Consider the following 17,299-nt stretch of genomic DNA (forward strand, 5'->3'; position numbering starts at 1 on the left):
GCAGTGGCGTCCACCATTGCATCGATATGTGGTAGTGGAAAGGGGTCCTTGGGACAAGCTTTGTTTAAATCGGTGAAGTCTACGCATACCCTCCACTTGCCGTTCTTTTTGGGCACAACTACCACATTAGAAAGCCATTCGGGGTAGCTAACTTCTCTAATTTTACCTGCTGCCAAGAGACTGTCTACTTCCTTGTTAATGACTTCGTTTCGTTCTGCCGCGAACTTCCTTCTCTTCTGCTGTACTGGGGTGCAGCCTGGGTTCACACTTAGCTTATGTGAAATAACGGATGGGTCTATACCTACCATATCGTCGTGGGACCAGGTAAATGTCCATGTTGGTTTTTCGAAATTGAGTCGGTGATTGCGTAGCTCTTCACGCAAGTTGCTCCAATTAATCTTGTCTATCCGGGTGCTCCTCGTCCGGTGGACTGGTCTAGTTCCTCCGAGGAGGCTCCTTGTATTCTTTCGAGGTGCCTCGGTCCTCTAATTGCTATGAGGGGAGCCTGGTTGTAGCTTTGAGGGCTTGAGCGTAGCAGTTCCTGGATTCCTCTCGATCCCCTTTTACTGTGACCGTACCCCATGGTGTTGGGAACTTGAGACACGATGATATGTTGAGGCACCGCCTTCATCATCGATGCGACCATGGTTTTCCTAGTATCACGTTGTAAGTGGTCGGACCCTCAATGACTAAGTACCTTACCAGTTTATTAACTCCTTCGATGTACGTTGGGATGGTTATCTCACCCACCGAATGCGCAGTCTCACCACTGAATCCCACCAGGGGTACAGATTTCTTTATTAGGTTCTCTTTATCAAAACCCATGGTTTTGAGGGTTTCAAGCATGATGAGGTTCACAGAACTCCCTGTATCCACTAATGCTTTTCGTACGGTGCAATTGCCAATGGATAACGTTATAGTTAGGGCATCGTCGTGTTGCTCTGCGCCGCTTTCTATGTCGGTTTTGTCGAAAGTTACCGGGGGTAAATTGCCCTGGCTTACTCTGCATGAAGTTTCTGGATGATCCCCTTTACTTCCAGTGGCTTTCCTCTTAGCGGCGGAATATGTTAAACCTGATAGCTCGGACCCGCCTGTTATCACGCTAATAATTTTCGTGCATATGGGTGGAGCAGAAGGAAGCATCTGATTTGCTGCTTCTCTCCTGTCCTGCTTGCCCCCACGTGATAACAGGTGGTCCAAGTTTCCCCTGCGTACCTGGAACTTTACTTCGTTTCGCAACCTGTAGCAGTCTTCTGTCCTGTGACCTATGTCCTGATGTCATTTGCATCTCTTGCTGCTGTCTCTGTCGTCGTTGGGTCGATCCTGAGTGGGAGGATTTGGCCACCTAACCTGATCACCTAGGCCTCTTAGTGCTTTCAGCAATCCTTCCATTCCCATGTTGAATCCGTACTCAGATAGCTTAGGAGGATGCTGGGAGTCGTCAACTTCTTTGGGTTTTTTCGCTATTCTCGCGTGTATTAGGTCTCATTGTATGGCTTAGCTCGCTCGTCTTTCTTTTCTGTTGGGATTTTCCTGCCAGGTTTGTCGAAGTTTGTTATTCCCTTTCTAGCTTGTATATCTTCTTCCAATCTTAATGCTGTTGTAGCTCTCTGCTCGACTTCTTCGAATATCTCACAAGGGTACATCGTTAATTCTTTGTAGAGGTTTGACTCCTTATCCAAGCCCTGCCTGAAGGCGTTGATGGCCGTGGACATATCGCAGCCTCGAATTGAAACTTTCTCTGCATTGAACCTGGTAACGTAATCCTTGATTGATTCACCTATTTCCTGAACGATCCTATACAGATCACTTGGCTACTTTGGTGTTCTCCGGCTGCTGGAGAACTGCCGATTGAACGCGTTGACCAAATCGGCGAATGAAGATATGGTCCCATTAGGCAAGCCGACGAACCATTGTAGTGCTGCTCCGGTTAGGGTCGAACCAAATCCTTTACACATACATGCCTCCTTTGAGGCTTTTGTGGCAGTGGTAACCATCATTTTCTGCTTGAATTGGCTAATATGATCGCAGGGGTCTGTGGTTCCATCGAAGAGAGTCATTGTTGGGACGCTAAATCCTTTTGGTAAGGCCACCGTAGCTATATCGTCAGAACGGCGAGTCGGCGTAGCTTTACGTGCGGCCATCTCCATAGGCGGCATTCCTGGGACCCTACAGAGGAGGCTTCGTAGTTTCTGGTATTGCTGTTCTATGTATGTCTCTCTCCCGGCAGGTCGCAGGTGCTTTTGTGACTGATGTTCGGCTCCTCATACGAAGTTCTGTTGTCCCAAAACTGCTGGTTGGCGCATCTGCGATGCTGCTGCAGCCGGGCCGCTTTCCCAGGTATACTCAACTTGATTTGTAACCGGTACTCTGATCATCGGGACCGCATTCTTTCTTTCGCTCTCTGCTTGGCGTCCTTACGCATCGCGTGGGTGTTGGATCTTGGTGGTGGCTCCTCATCCGGTGTTAATGCCCCGACCCGTTGGGACCAGGCCTCCTCTTGGCTGTGGTGTTGCGTCCATGTCTAGCCTAAGTGCCACCTCGCGTGGCAACACCCGCGTCTGCCTCCGATCCCCACTTTCTCCTGGTGGCCTCTCGGATCTGTCTTCCTGCATCCATGGGGCCGAATTAGCGGCATGGCTCCTTAACTCATTGATTTGTGCTCGGAGGAGATTGTTGTCCTCTTCCATCTGGGATCTCATGCTTCTATTCTCGTTCTACATAGTCCGGATTGTCCTTGCTAATGTGTCCAATCCGTTTATCATGATGCTGGTGGGACTCGGAGGAGCCTGAGCCTGTTGCCTAGATTGTGTTCCTCTTTCAGGCTGTGCGACTCCTTGCCATCCCTGGACGACTCCTGAATCTCTAGTCTGGACTCTCTCCGAAGATGGGCTTGCTGCTACCTGGGAACTTTGCCTATGCTTAACTGTTGGTATCTGAACAGCAGTGGCAGTCTGGATCGAGGTAGCGCGTGCTGCTGTTGCCGAGGGAGATGGTACCTGTGTTGCTGCCGAGGGGGCGGTACCCGCGTTGCTAGGGCACCGCTGGTGCTACCTGGGTTGGTTTCTTTGTGTCCGGACATGTTATACTTGCTGTGTAGACTGGCTAACGAAGACGACCACTATGCCCCACGGTGGGCGCCAAACTGTTTTGGTAAATTTCTACCAATTTAGGGTTAAAGCGGTCTTAGCATTAGGTCCGTATTATGATTTGATTGATTGTTGTATGTTAATTTGGATGTGCGACGTAAATAAAGAACACAAGCAATTTTGGTGTCGCGGAAAATCCAATTTGGGAAACAACCGCGGGGGGAGACGGAATCCCACCAAGATTTTCACTATAATTCGGGAGGAAATACAGTTCGTGCGTTATGCTATGAATTCTAGGTTGTAGTTCTCGTATTTCTGACGATCTTTCTTCTTTGCGTTGAGGCTCTTTATATAGGGGAGCTTGGCTAGCTAGGGTTTCTTGCTTTCCCTCCAAGTTATTCCTAATTTGATACAGAATATGACTTTCCTTCCCTGGATATGGTAAGTGATAGAACTCTCATATGCTTCTTCTATGCGGATCAAAGCCCACGTTCTGCGCTGCACGCTGATGCTGTCACCCTGGCTCCCTGATGCCCTGCGTCCCACACTTCTTCCAGACTTGCTGCCCCAGATCAGCCCATATCCAGATTTTGGGCCTAACACTATCCTTTTCTTTTGATGTGTTTTATGATAAGATCTAGACTTCTTAATGTTATTTGTTTGAGCTTTCGTTGTTTCATTTGTGTTTTGTTTAGGAGCATTCTTTCTGCTTTGAAAATCAAAACTCATATCATAAAACCATTGAAACTCATTATTTCGTTCTTCATTATCGGTTGGTTCATCAATGGTGGAATAATCGTCTTCAACTACTACTTCACATGCTTTGTGGGTCTCGACATTTTTCCGAATATCATGTGCATGTTTTACACAATTAACCTTTATATGGCCTTTATCACCGCAGTAAGTACAAATTAAGTACTCGGGTAAATCAGCGTACTTTCGTTTTCTAAAATCTCGATCTGAGGGAGTAGCCTTGTATTTAGAATGATCCCTACGAACATAGCATTCATGCCCTAATCCCATTTTCATGTTGTTATCGGATTGTTCTGTTAAGAAGTTTAAAACCTTTGTACTTCCTTCCCATTTATCATGAACCTTACGTGCATGAAGAAGTAGTTCTCTTAAGGATTGGATTTCTTCATTGCATTTAGTATGATCAATCTTAATTTCCGTAGAAGAGCCACTTTCACTAAGATTATTTAACTTAGCAATTTTCTCTTCATATTGTTTTGAGATATTTGCTTGATTAATCTCCTTTTCATTTAGTTGCTTATTAAGAAAATTAATTTCCTTTTTATGATCTGAGATTGTACCATCTTTGGCTGAAATCTCGGTTTCTTGAAGTTCATTAAGTTTCTTCAATTCCATGGTTATAGCTTCATTAGCTGTACCTTGGCTTGAAGTTGCTTAATGTTGAGTTTCAGCTCTTTGGTTATAGCTTCATTAGCTATAACCTTAGATTCAAGAGCCTTCTTCTCATTTGCCATTGAATTCAAAGCTTCAGTATCATCAACGGTAGCTTTAGATTTCAATTTCTTGGCTTTTGCTTTAAGCAATTGATTTTCTTCAGCAATGTCCATTATTTGCTCTTTTAATTCTTTTAACTCAAGACTTTGCTCGTGACAATGATCCAACGATTGTTCAAAATACTTAACTAAAGCGCTTTTGGATAATTTCTTAACTTGTTTCTTAAGTTCAAGATAACTTACCTCATCTTCATCTTCATCGATTGATTCTCCCATGAAACAAATTAACTTGAATCATTATCAATATCTAAACTTATGTTGCTTAAGCATAGATTTACAACTTCTTCATCTTCGGACTCCTCATCGTCCTCTGTATCTAGATCTCCCCAGCATGAAGCCATCATGACTTGCTTGAATTCTTTCTTTGTTTTGTCTCTCTGGGTTTTGTCTTTTATTTTCTTCCACGTGGGGCAATCTTTGATCATATGATCAGAATCACCACACTTGAAGCAACCTCTATTTGCAAAAGAATTTTTCAATCAGAAGACCTTTTGTTAGAAGAATTATTGTTGTTGAGCGTTTTATTTTATTTAAAAGTGAAAAATTTCTTCCTAAAACGTTTGGCAAACAACACAGTTTCATCCTCTAGATCGGACTCATTGTTTTCACTTGCGAGCGCCATACTCTTTCGAGTGCTCATTTCTGCTTCATCAGCATTTAAAGTGAGTTCATGAGCCATTTGGGCTCCAATGAGTTCTTGATATGAGAGGTTAGTGAGGTCACGACATTCCTCCATAACAGTGACCTTAGGACGCCATTTTTTTGTTTAGCTTCTATAACTTTTCTAGCTATGTCTTCAGTCAGAAAAGTGCGACCTAGATTTTTTAGTTCATTTATGATACTTAAAAAACCGTGTTGACATGCTATCAAGTGTCTCATTAGGCTCCATAGAAAATAGTTCGTATTTTTATATCAAAAGATCAATACGATTTTTCTTAACAATGGACGTTCCTTCATAGGCCAATTCCAACCCATCCCATATCTCCTTGGCAGTCGTACAAGAAGAAAAACGATCAAATTCAGTTGAAGTCATACCATTTTGTAGTAGACTTATTGCTTTTGAATTTTTTTCTACCTTCTTGTAGTCAGCCTCGATATAGTCTTCTTCTTTTTTCTCATAGGAAGGACCTTCAGTCGTTCCTACCAAAATTTTAATAGGACCATTCTGAACAATTCTCCCACATTCCCAATCAATACCTTTAATGTAGTGTGTCATCATGTTTTTCCATAAACCATAGTTCTTCCCATCAGAGATGGGACATTTGAGGTATTTGGAATCCATTTCACACGTATATAGCAGCGGAAAGAAAAAAAATAAAGAAACGAAAAAGTAGATCAACCCCTAGCTATTAGGCTATCAAGAGCACGAGGCTCTGATACCAATTGAAGAGTCTATAAAAAGATATACTCAGGAAGGGGGGGGGGGGGTGAATTGAGTATGTAGAACTTGCCCACTTTTTCGATTTATTGATAATTGATTAATTACTCGAAGTTTATTAATTAAACTTGACTAATTAATTTATCGTATGTGTGAAAATGAAACAATAAATGCGTAAATAAATGAGACACACGAAATTTTGAAGTGGTTCAGTTTCACAAGTCGAAACCTCCGTCCACTATTCTCGATTAATAACTTCAGTACCTTTCTATGGATTACAAAATTATCAATCTAACTCGTACAACTAACTATAGTTGTAACTCAATTTGAGTATCGTTAAATACTCGATTTCTATCTTACGTTAATAAGAAAGTACTACTAGATTCTACTGGGGTTCACGTTAATGAAGGAGTATGAATACAATGAGTACTATTATCCTATTAATGAGATGAACGAGAATGATTGACTTAAAGAGAGGCACACAGTTTTAGCTTCGGACACAATTAGGGTTTCGAAAATAATTTGCAAATATGAAGAGATTGAATTCGAAATATGCTTAAATATTTTTGCAAAAGTTTTTCTCAAAATAAGTGTCTTCATTTTTCTAATGAAATACTTTGGTATTTATAGGAGTAGAAAAACCTAAAACTAGGTCAAAGATTCGAACCCTAGCCGCCCCCTTAGGTCCGAAAAATCTTGAAGTGGGCTAGGTCAAATCTTTTATTTTTATCTATGAAATACCTCTTATATAAAAACCCTAATTACTACTAGGATAATTTCGACCAGAAGGTGATGTGGCCATAATCCATTTCACTCTAATTGTAACCCTAACAATAATTAGTTTTAATTTATAAAACTAAGATAATATGATTAGAAACCCTAGATCACATAACAACCCATAAGTTGTATGATAAATCAGTAGGATTAATATAATCTATATTACCAATTTCATCTAGAAAAGATATAGTATAAATGTCACTTTAATTTCGAAATAATAAGTGAATCCAAAACTTAGATTGTGCTCTCTTATAAGTCGTTCATGGTTATAAGTCAAATGGCTATAACCAAGAACTTTGATAGGTAAGGTTAGAGATGAAATAGCTATCACCATACTTTCTCAAAAACCATTTTGTTCATACCATTTATAGAATGAAATCCTATATCCCTAATCTTCATGAGATCTTCAAATATAGGTTCCTTTCTTCATTTTGATCTAGAAACTCTTCATCTTGAGCTCCCATCAAATAATATATTGTTTTGCTTGATTTAGTCTTCTATGGTTATAGGCAAAACAACCATAACCAAACTTGATTACCAAGCTCCAAATTCATCATGAGAATTCCATCATATGCTATAACCATAATTAGTCTTCATGGTAATTGTCAACTAAGATATGCACCATTTAACAAACAGTTACAAGCACAACTGTATAACATATTACAAATCATAATACTTTTCATTATCAAAACTTATATAAATATGGTCTAACAGCAGGCCTGCCAGTCAGGCTTATATAATAGAAAGATGATCAATGTGGTCCAGACTACCAATAAGGCCACCAGTGCCAGGAATCAGGAGCTAACTGGAACCATTGCTGAGCTGGAGCAGCAACGTGCTGACTTGAGGGGACGGGTGGTGGACCTAAAAGCCGAGCTTGCTGGAGCCAAGAAGAAGTTGAAGGAGGGAGATGACCATCTAGCGCGCACCCAGGAAGTCTGCACCTCATTTTCTGACTCCCTCCAGCATTCTGAGGAGAGAATCAACGAGCTTATCACCCTGGCCACCAATATTGTTACCTATGCTACCTGGCGGGGAAAGATTAGTGGGATACGTGCTGTACTTGATGAGCTGTAACACCCCCATACTCCAAGTGCCTTACCGGGACCACTCAGGTATAAGGACGTTACCATCTCGGTTACCCGAGGCAATGATAATCAAATAAACAATAATGAAACGATATTTAAATAGTAATACTTTAGCGAAAGGTTACAATCCAAAAACCAAACCAAATACTAATACATGTTCTCAAAACGGCTGTCTACTGAACTAACTGAAATGTATGTAAAAACTGCTAAACTACAGCGGAAGACTTCTATCATCTGATCGTGGCAATCCCAGCTATCCCAGTACTCATGTCATACCCGCTCAATAACTGCTCACCATCCCCGAATGGATCACCGCAGTTTTCAAAACATTCACCGGGTCGATACTATTTACAAAAGAGGTATAATTAACAATACAGTAACTAACACAACTCAAACAATCACACACGATCAAGCACTCCACTCCATCTCCGTCTCCGACTGTCCACTGAACTAGCCCTGCCAGTGGGGGACCGCAGCCGTTCCCACCTAAGCCCCGCTCATCATACCGAGCGATAAACCTGTCCCATTAATGTGCACATCCCCTTCCGTGGCGGGTTCCACGAAGGGTGAAACTAGGGTGTGAAGCCACTCCCGCAAGTGACTCCACTCAGCCGAGAACGCATCTCGAGAACCACAGACAAACAATCACAATACAATCACTACATCGTCTGAATCAACCAATTATACTAATTACAGCACAACACTACACCACATGTAAGTAATACTGAGTAGGAAACCCTACCGGAAAGCACAATTGTCGACGATCTCACAAATTTGAAGTCAAAAAGGTTCCTCTACGAATCCTCCTCCTAATGATACAAGCACATAATTACTACTATGCACATAGCACAACAAAACCCCCAATTCCCAAAATTAGGGTTTAACTAACTTTGACGAAATACAATAAAAACGGTATAAAGGTCTTACCCTCGACGCAAGGATTACAACGGTGTAAAGACAAGTGAAATCCGACCTTCCAAGCTCCGGGATTTGTTAAGAATGCGATTAAGGTGATGAACGTAGTTTGTTTCTCTTCTCACAGTGATTTAGGTTTTAGAAAAGTAATTAGAATGAATGACGAAAATATTATATACTTAATCGCATAATTAACAAAACCCGAGAAAACAACCCCCGTAAACCGGCTACTCGATCGAGTAGCCTAGGTACTCGATCGAGTACCCCCCTACTTGATCGAGTATCGTAGTTACTCGATCGAGTACCCAACAGGTCAGAAACTATTTCATTTCGCAAAACTCCCTTACTCGACAGAGTAAGGCCTACTCGATAGAGTACCCCAAGACTCATAAATACGGAGTATTACAGTCTTCCCTCCTTAAAAAGAACTTCGTCCCCGAAGTTCAAACCAACACAAAACAAAGACTCACACTACCACACTCCCGACTCAACAGTTCAGAAGCAAACTCAATATAAAAACTTGTTACTAACTCAAACTCAACCCGACTCAACGACAACAACTATACTTGACACAACGTAAAAGGGCATAAAAACTCTTAAAAACTCTTTGCGATCATCTCCTACCCCCCTAAAAGAAACAAGGTTACGTCCTCGTAACCAAACATACCTGATCAAAAAGGAAAGGGTAGCGTTCTCTCATGACCTCCTCTGCTTCCCATGTAGCTTCCTCTGTCTCGTGGTTAGACCAAAGGATCTTAAGCAACACTGTCTCACCACTCCTAGTCTTCCTAACCTTCCGGTCAAGGATCTGCTTAGGTACCTCAAGATATGATAAAGACTCATCTAGTTCTATGCTCTCTGCCTCTAACACATGTGACGGGTCACTCACATACTTCCGCAGCTGCGATACATGAAACACATTATGCACTCTCTCTAAAGCATCAGGTAAAGCCAGACGGTAAGCAACCTCCCCAACTCGCTCTAAGATCTCATAAGGACCGATGAACTTCTGACTCGGCTTGCCCTTCTTCCCAAATCTCATAACACCACGCATAGGAGACACCTTGAAGAACCTTATCCCCAACCCGAAACTCTATATCCGGCGGTGTAGATCTCGCTTAACTCTTTTGTCGATCTGAGTTTGCTCTCATGCGTTCCCCGATCATCTTAATCTGTTCAACCATCTCATGTACCATCTCTGGTCCTAGAACTATCGCCTCAAGACTCGTCCCAACAAATCGGACTCCTGCATCTCCTCCCATATAACGCCTCAAATGGTGCCATGCCTATACTAGTGTGGTAGCTGTTGTTGTAAGAAAACTCTTTCAAATCCAACCTCTGTTCCCAGCTACCACCAAAGTCCATCACACAAGCTCACAACATATCCTCAAGAGTTTTGATTGTTCTCTCAGTCTGACCGTCTATCGCAGGATGAAAAGTTGTACTCATCTTCAAAGTTGTACCCAAGGATTCCTGCAACTCTTTCCAGAACCGTGATATAAACCTCGCATCTCTGTCAGACACTATGTCCTTAGGGACTCCATGTAACTTAAGCACATTCTTTCGATAAGCCATACCTAATTGTGCTTTAGTCCATGTATCTTTCATTGGAACAAAGTGAGCTGACTTGGTCAGTCGATCCACTATCACCTATATCATGTTATTACCTTGTTGACTCTTCGTTAAACCCACGATAAAATCCATAGAAATGGATTCCCACTTCCACTCAGGTACCTCCAAAGACTGAATCTTACCTTGTGGTCGTCGCTGTTCCCCTTTAACTCTCTGGCATGTCAAACAACGGGCCACAAACTCAAATTGTTTCCTTCTTCATCCCAGGCCACCAAAACGTGTTCTTCAAATCCTTGTATAGCTTGTCTCACTTTGGATGTACTGAATATGGTGTACAATGTGCCTCTGTCATGATTGTCTTTTTCAGCTCTTCATCATTAGGGACACACCACCTACCATCAAATCTCAAACTACCACACTGTGTGAATAGAAAAAATCGGGACACTTTGTCCCTTTCTCTACTCCAACTCTCCACTCAACCATCTTAGGATCTAAAGCTTGTTTACCTCGAATATCATCATAAAGATCAGGCTGCACTGTCAAATCTCCCACAGCATCTCCTCTCTGAATCATATGTATCCCAAACTTCCCCACCTCATCTCTCAACCTCATCAAAGATAGAGCTGTACACATGGAGTGTACACTCTTCCTACTCAAAGCATCTGCAACGACATTGGCTTTCCCTTCATGGCAGATAATATCCATGTCATAATCGCCAATCAGCTCCATCCACCTCCTCTGTCTCATGTTCAACTCCTTTTGAGTGAAGATGTACTTGAGACTCTTGTGATCAGAAAATACCTTAAAGGTCGCCCCATAAAGGTAATGTCTCCAAATCTTGAGAGCAAACACCACCGCACCCAACTCCAGATCATGTGTAGGGTAGTTCTCCTCATACGGCTTCAATTGCCTAGAAGCATAGGCAATCACCTTACCGTTCTGCATCAACACACATCCCAACCCATCCTTTGAGGCATCTGTATAAACCTCAAAGTTCTCGATCCCTTCAGGCAATGCTAAGATAGGAGATGTGGTCAAACGCTCCTTTAATGTCTGGAACGCTTTCTCACAACTCTCATCCCAACGGAACCTGTTCTCTTTCCTCATCAAAGCTATCATAGGTCTAGCTATCTTGGAGAAATCTTTCACGAACCGTCTGTAGTATCCAGCTAAACCCAAGAAACTCCTAATCTCAGCGACATTCTTTGGTGCTTCCCACTTTATCCTTTGCCTCAATCTTTGCCGGATCCACAGCTACTCCCTCCTTAGAGATCACATGCCCCAGAACAGCAACTTTCTCCAACCAGAACTCACACTTGGACAGTTTAGCATACAACTCATGGTCCCTCAACGTCTACAACACGATCCTCAGATGTTCCTCATGCTCTTCCTTAGTCTTAGAGTAGACTAAGATGTCGTCGATGAATACCACCACGAACTTGTCCAAAAACTGTTTGAAGATTCTGTTCATCAAATCCATAAACACGACCGGTGCATTAGATAATCCAAACGGCATCACCACATACTCATAGTGACCATACCTCGACGTGAAAGCCGTCTTTGGTATGTCCACCTCTCTAATCTTCGCCTGATGGTACCCCGACCTCAAATCAATCTTGGAAAAGACTGATGCACCACTCAACTGATCAAACAGGTCATCTATCCTTGGCAAAGGATACTTGTTCTTCACCGTCACTAGGTTCAGCTCTCTGTAATCTATGCATAACCTCAAACTCCCATCCTTCTTCTTCACGAACAGAACTGGTGCTCCCCACGACGATACACTAGGTCTAATGTATCCCTTCTCTATCAGATCATCTAACTGCTTCCTGAGCTCCTCCATCTCTTTAGGACCCATCCGGTACGGTGCCTTAGAAATTGGCCCCGTCCCCGGTTTCAACTCAACGGTGAAGTCTATCTCCCTCTTCGGTGGCAACCCCGGAATCTCGTCAGGGAAAACATCGGCAAACTCTCCCACCACTGGTATCTCGTCAACGGTCGGACTCTCTATCCGGTAATCTCTCACATGGCACAAAATCAAAGGACATCCCTTCCTCAGATAGGACTTCAACGTGATAGCTGCAATTAACTTAACTTTGGGTTTGACTAAAAACCCACGATAAGACACACTAACACCCTTAGGCCCTCTCAAAGAAACTTTCTTTTGATGACAGTCTATCTTAGCTTTATACTTTCCCAGCCAATCCATCCCAACTATCATCTCAAAACCGTTAAAAGGAAACTCTAGCAAGTCTACAGGTAGGTCGACTTGCCCAACTATCATAGACACATCCCTAAACAACCTTCCACAAGATACAGACTCTCCCCAAGGTATAAAAACTTTCTCACTTACAGACTCGTAAACTCTCAAACCCAACTTTTTAACATGACTCGACGATACAAACGACTGGGAAGCCCCCGAATCAAACAAAACAAAGGTATGAATGCCGTTAACAAGAAAGGTACCAGTGATAACATGTGCATCCTCCTCAGCTTCTTTCTTGTCCATCATGAACAGCTTTCCACTGGTCTTCTGTCCACCTCCCTGGACAGTACTGGCTGATGTGGCCGGCTTAGCACCCGACCCCTGATTGTTGTTGTTGTTCGTAGTTGGTTTCTGATAAGAATTACCGCCGTTGCGGTTGCCTCCACTCTGATAGCTCTGGCTCCCCCGGTTAGACCATGACCCACTTGGTCATTGCTCGCATAAATCTGTCTTGCGGTCCCCGGAGAATAACTTCCCGACCCGTCCCCCGAAAAGCTTCGGTACACTCGTGCACTCATGTCTCTTGTGGCCGACACCGCCACAACCAAAGCAAGTCATACCCCAATTCTTCAAGCTACCCCCACGGCCACGCCCGAAGGAAGCCCAAACACTAAACCACGACCCGAAAAACCCCTTAGCTTGATTGTGGTTGCCTTTCTTATGACTAGATTGGCCACCACCCTCACTCTCACCTTTCCTTTTTCAACACCACCTCTCCCGAGCCATTTCCACTAACCTCTCAGCCCTCCCAGCTCTCTCATAAGCGTCCTTAACATCAGTAAGGACTCCTACAGGTAGCTTATCCATGATCCTAGGGGTCAACCCCCTCTCAAACCTCAGCGCCAGATTCTCATCACTCAATCCCATGTTCTCAACATACCTAGACTTCTCGTTAAACTGCTTATAGTACTCAGCCACAGACATGTCAGATGTCATCTTGAACCCGTCGAACTCCTCCCTCAGCTTGCTTCTCACATGCTCTGGCACAAACTCTTTTCTCATAGCCCTACGGAACTCATCCCAAGGTATCGCAGGTAAGCCTTGGTTAGCATACATCTCTCTGGCACTCACTTTCACCTTATCCCACCACTCACCAGCTGCCTCTCTCAGGTAGAACGCAGCTTGCTCTACCCTCATCTCATCAGGACAATGAACCGGGTCTAGTATATTCTCCATCTCACGATGCCAGTTGTCAAGAAGGTTTGGTTCCCCAGTACCTTTGTACTCCTTTGGGTTGAACCTAGTTATGTAAAGGCTGATCTTAGAGTGATAAACCTCCTTATCCTTATTCACTTTCTTTAAGGCCTCCGTAAGAGCATCCTGGTGCTCCAATATCTTAACAATATCATCCGTATTCATGGACTCAGCTCTCGCATAGTAAGCGTTTCTCTTAGGCGGCATCTTGAAGCTATATATAAGAAAGGGTAGACATAAACACATGTAATAAACCTCAAAACACGAAAACAGGCTACCCAGGTGCTACTCGATCGAGTGTCCCAACCTACTCGATCGAGTAAGAGGTTACTCGATCGAGTGCCTCCCATACTCGATCGAGTACCTCGACTCTAGAACACAAACAGACCTTCTGACCTCTAACATACTCGACCGAGTAGCCAGGCTACTCGATCGAGTGACCCCCTACTCGATCGAGTACCCCTAGTTACTCGATCGAGTACCCTAAAACTCGATTAAGTCGCAAAACGTCAAAAACCCACCCGATCGAGTCAGTCCCACTCGATCGAGTCATGCTAACTCGAACATGCTACCCGCATGTTATAACATATTCTATCATGTAATACAACTTATCAACACGATATCATTTCTTAATTATGCATACTATGCTACTCAACTGCTCATGCGATTAACAAACAATTATATCATGTTATTAATGCCACATAGTAGTCACTCAACATGCTCCTCATTCCAACACAGTTCTATATATATATATATATATATATATATCTCTTCAATTTCATTCATATTCTCAACTTCTACTTCAAACATCCCACATTTACAACACACCTCATCACATCCACACACCAAATAACAAACAACACATATGACGCAATGTATATTCCCCCCATGTGACCGGTTCAAAATTGTAGGGCGAGGTCGCGACTTTAGGACGTCTCCCAAGCCTTTGCATTAGCTCCTACAACCTTTACCCCGGGATCATTTTAATTGACTCCCTATATTCATTGGGTTCATTGGTTACAGATTTCAGGATCATCGCTCTGATACCATTTTGTAACACCCCCATACTCCAAGTGCCTTACCAGGACCACTCAGGTATAAGGACGTTACCATCTCGGTTACCCGAGGTAATGATAATCAAATAAACAATAATGAAACGATATTTAAATAGTAATACTTTAGCGAAAGGTTACAATCCAAAAACCAAACCAAATACTAATACATGTTCTCAAAACTACTGTCTCTTGAACTAATCGAAATGTATGTAAAAACTGCTAAACTACAAATGGAAGACTTCTATCATCGATCGTGGCAATCCCAAATATCCCAATACTCATGTCATACCTGCTCAATATCTTCTCACCATCCCGAATGGATCACCGCAGTTTTTCAAAACATTCACCGGGTCGATTTATTTACACAAGAGGTATAATTAACAATACAATAACTAACACAACTCAAACAATCACACACGATCAAGCACTCCACTCCATCTCCGTCTCCGACTGTCCACTGGACCAGCCCTGCCAGTGGGGGACCGCAGCCGTTCCCACCTAAGCCCCGCTCATCATACCGAGCGATAACCCTGTCCCATTAATGTGCACATCCCCTTCCGTGGCGGGTTCCACGAAGGGCGAAACTAGGGCGTGAAGCCACTCCCGCAAGTGACTCCACTCGGTAGAGAACGCATCTCGAGAACCACAGACAAACAATCACAATACAATCACTACATCGTCTGAATCAACCAATTATACTAATTACAAGACAACACCACACCACATGTAAGTAATCGAGTAGGAAACTCTACCTGGAAAGCACAATTGTCGACGATCTCACAAACTAAAGTCAAAAAGGTTCCTCTACGAATCCTCCTCCTAATGATACAAGCACATAATTACTACTATGCACATAACACAACAAAATCCCCAATTCCCAAAATTAGGGTTTAACTAACTTTGACGAAATACAATAAAAATGGTATAAAGGTCTTACCCTCGACGCAAGGATTACAACGGTGTAAAGACATGTGAAATCCGACCTTCCAAGCTCCGGGATTTGTTAAGAATGCGATTAAGGTGATGAACGTAGTTTGTTTCTCTTCTCACAGTGATTTAGGTTTTAGAAAAGTAATTAGAATGAATGACGAAAAGATTATATACTTAATCGCATAATTAACAAAACCCGATAAAACAACCCCCTGTAAACCGGCTACTCGATCGAGTAGCCCAGGTACTCGATCGAGTACCCCCCTACTCGATCGAGTATCGTAGTTACTCGATCGAGTACCCAACAGGTCAGAAACTATTTCATTTCGCAAAACTCCCTTACTCGACAGAGTAAGGCCTACTGGATAGAGTACCCCAAGACTCATAAATACGGAGTATTACATGAGCCTCCAACCCTGCAAGCTATTGAGGAAGAATAAAGGCAGCTGGAGACCTTGTACCCGGTCCAGCTTGATCTGAGCGTCTTGATGCCTGAAGTTGGCGAGGTGAATTCTCCCCAGGCAGCTGTTGGGGATGCTGGCTCATTTCAGGAGGCTGCTGCAGCTTAGGGAGCCCAAGAGGCCGTTGTTGCTTAGGGCATGTAAGATGGTCCTGTACTTGAAATAAGGAGTCAGCAGGAGGAGGCAAAGGAGGTGCCAGAGGTGGAGGTCATCAATGTGACCTAAAGTTAAAAGTTTTTTAGTTTCAAAATTTTTGGGTGGTGGTCTGACCCTGTGTGGGCAGATTTGTAAAATTTTTAAACAATTTCTGTTTGTGTTTGCTCGACGTGGAGGCGACTTGAACTTGGGGCCATGTTTTGGCCAAATTTTGAAATGCCCCTTACCCTAAATTGGCAAGTTTAACTTTCGTTATATCTTGTGTATTCTGCTTCTTGTTGTTATGTTTAGCTTAGGAAGCTGCCATGTCAGCCTGCTAGCTGATTTAGGCAAGTCGTGTCTGTGACACCCCCATACTCCAAGTGCCTTACCAGGACCACTTAAGGCATGAGAACGCCAGCATCTCGGTTACCCGAGGCAATGATAATCATATAGAAAATAACGAAACGAACTTTAATAGTAAATAAGTTTAAGTGATACAAGCCAAACTCCAAAAACTGTAAAAAGGAAATACAAGGTTCTCAAAACTGTCAACTACTAAACAACTAAAAAATGTTCGACACAGCGGAAGACTTCTAAACTACAACGTGATGACTCATCCCAGCTATCCCATGCGCATCGTCTCATACCTGCTCAATAACTGCTCACCACCCTCGAATGGAGCACCACAGTTTTTAAAACATTTAAATGGGGTCAGTACTGATTACATAAAACAAATGCCACAATGAAACAGAAACACAAACAATCCAAACAGCTCAAACAATCTCCAGTCTCCATCTCCAATCTCCACACAACTGACTACATACTAAAGTATGTAGCCCTGCCAGAGTACCCATCGCAACAAGTACTCTATGCCGCCAGTGGGGGACCGCAGCCGTACCCACCAAATCTC

General features: G+C 43.0%; 1 protein-coding gene across 1 annotated transcript; it reads right to left on the reverse strand.

The window, feature by feature from the left end:
* Positions 1–630: 630 nt before the first annotated feature.
* LOC141632615 (uncharacterized) lies at positions 631–1,398 on the reverse strand. The gene is made up of 2 exons (XM_074445147.1): positions 1,351–1,398; positions 631–1,215 (listed from the first exon to the last, which is right to left on the reverse strand). The coding sequence occupies exons 1-2, from the start codon at positions 1,396–1,398 to the stop codon at positions 631–633; spliced, it is 633 nt and encodes a 210-aa protein (XP_074301248.1).
* Between the last annotated feature and the right edge of the window lie 15,901 nt (positions 1,399–17,299).

Source organism: Silene latifolia, chromosome Y (genome assembly GCF_048544455.1).
Source record: "Silene latifolia isolate original U9 population chromosome Y, ASM4854445v1, whole genome shotgun sequence".
NCBI lineage: Eukaryota > Viridiplantae > Streptophyta > Magnoliopsida > Caryophyllales > Caryophyllaceae > Silene > Silene latifolia.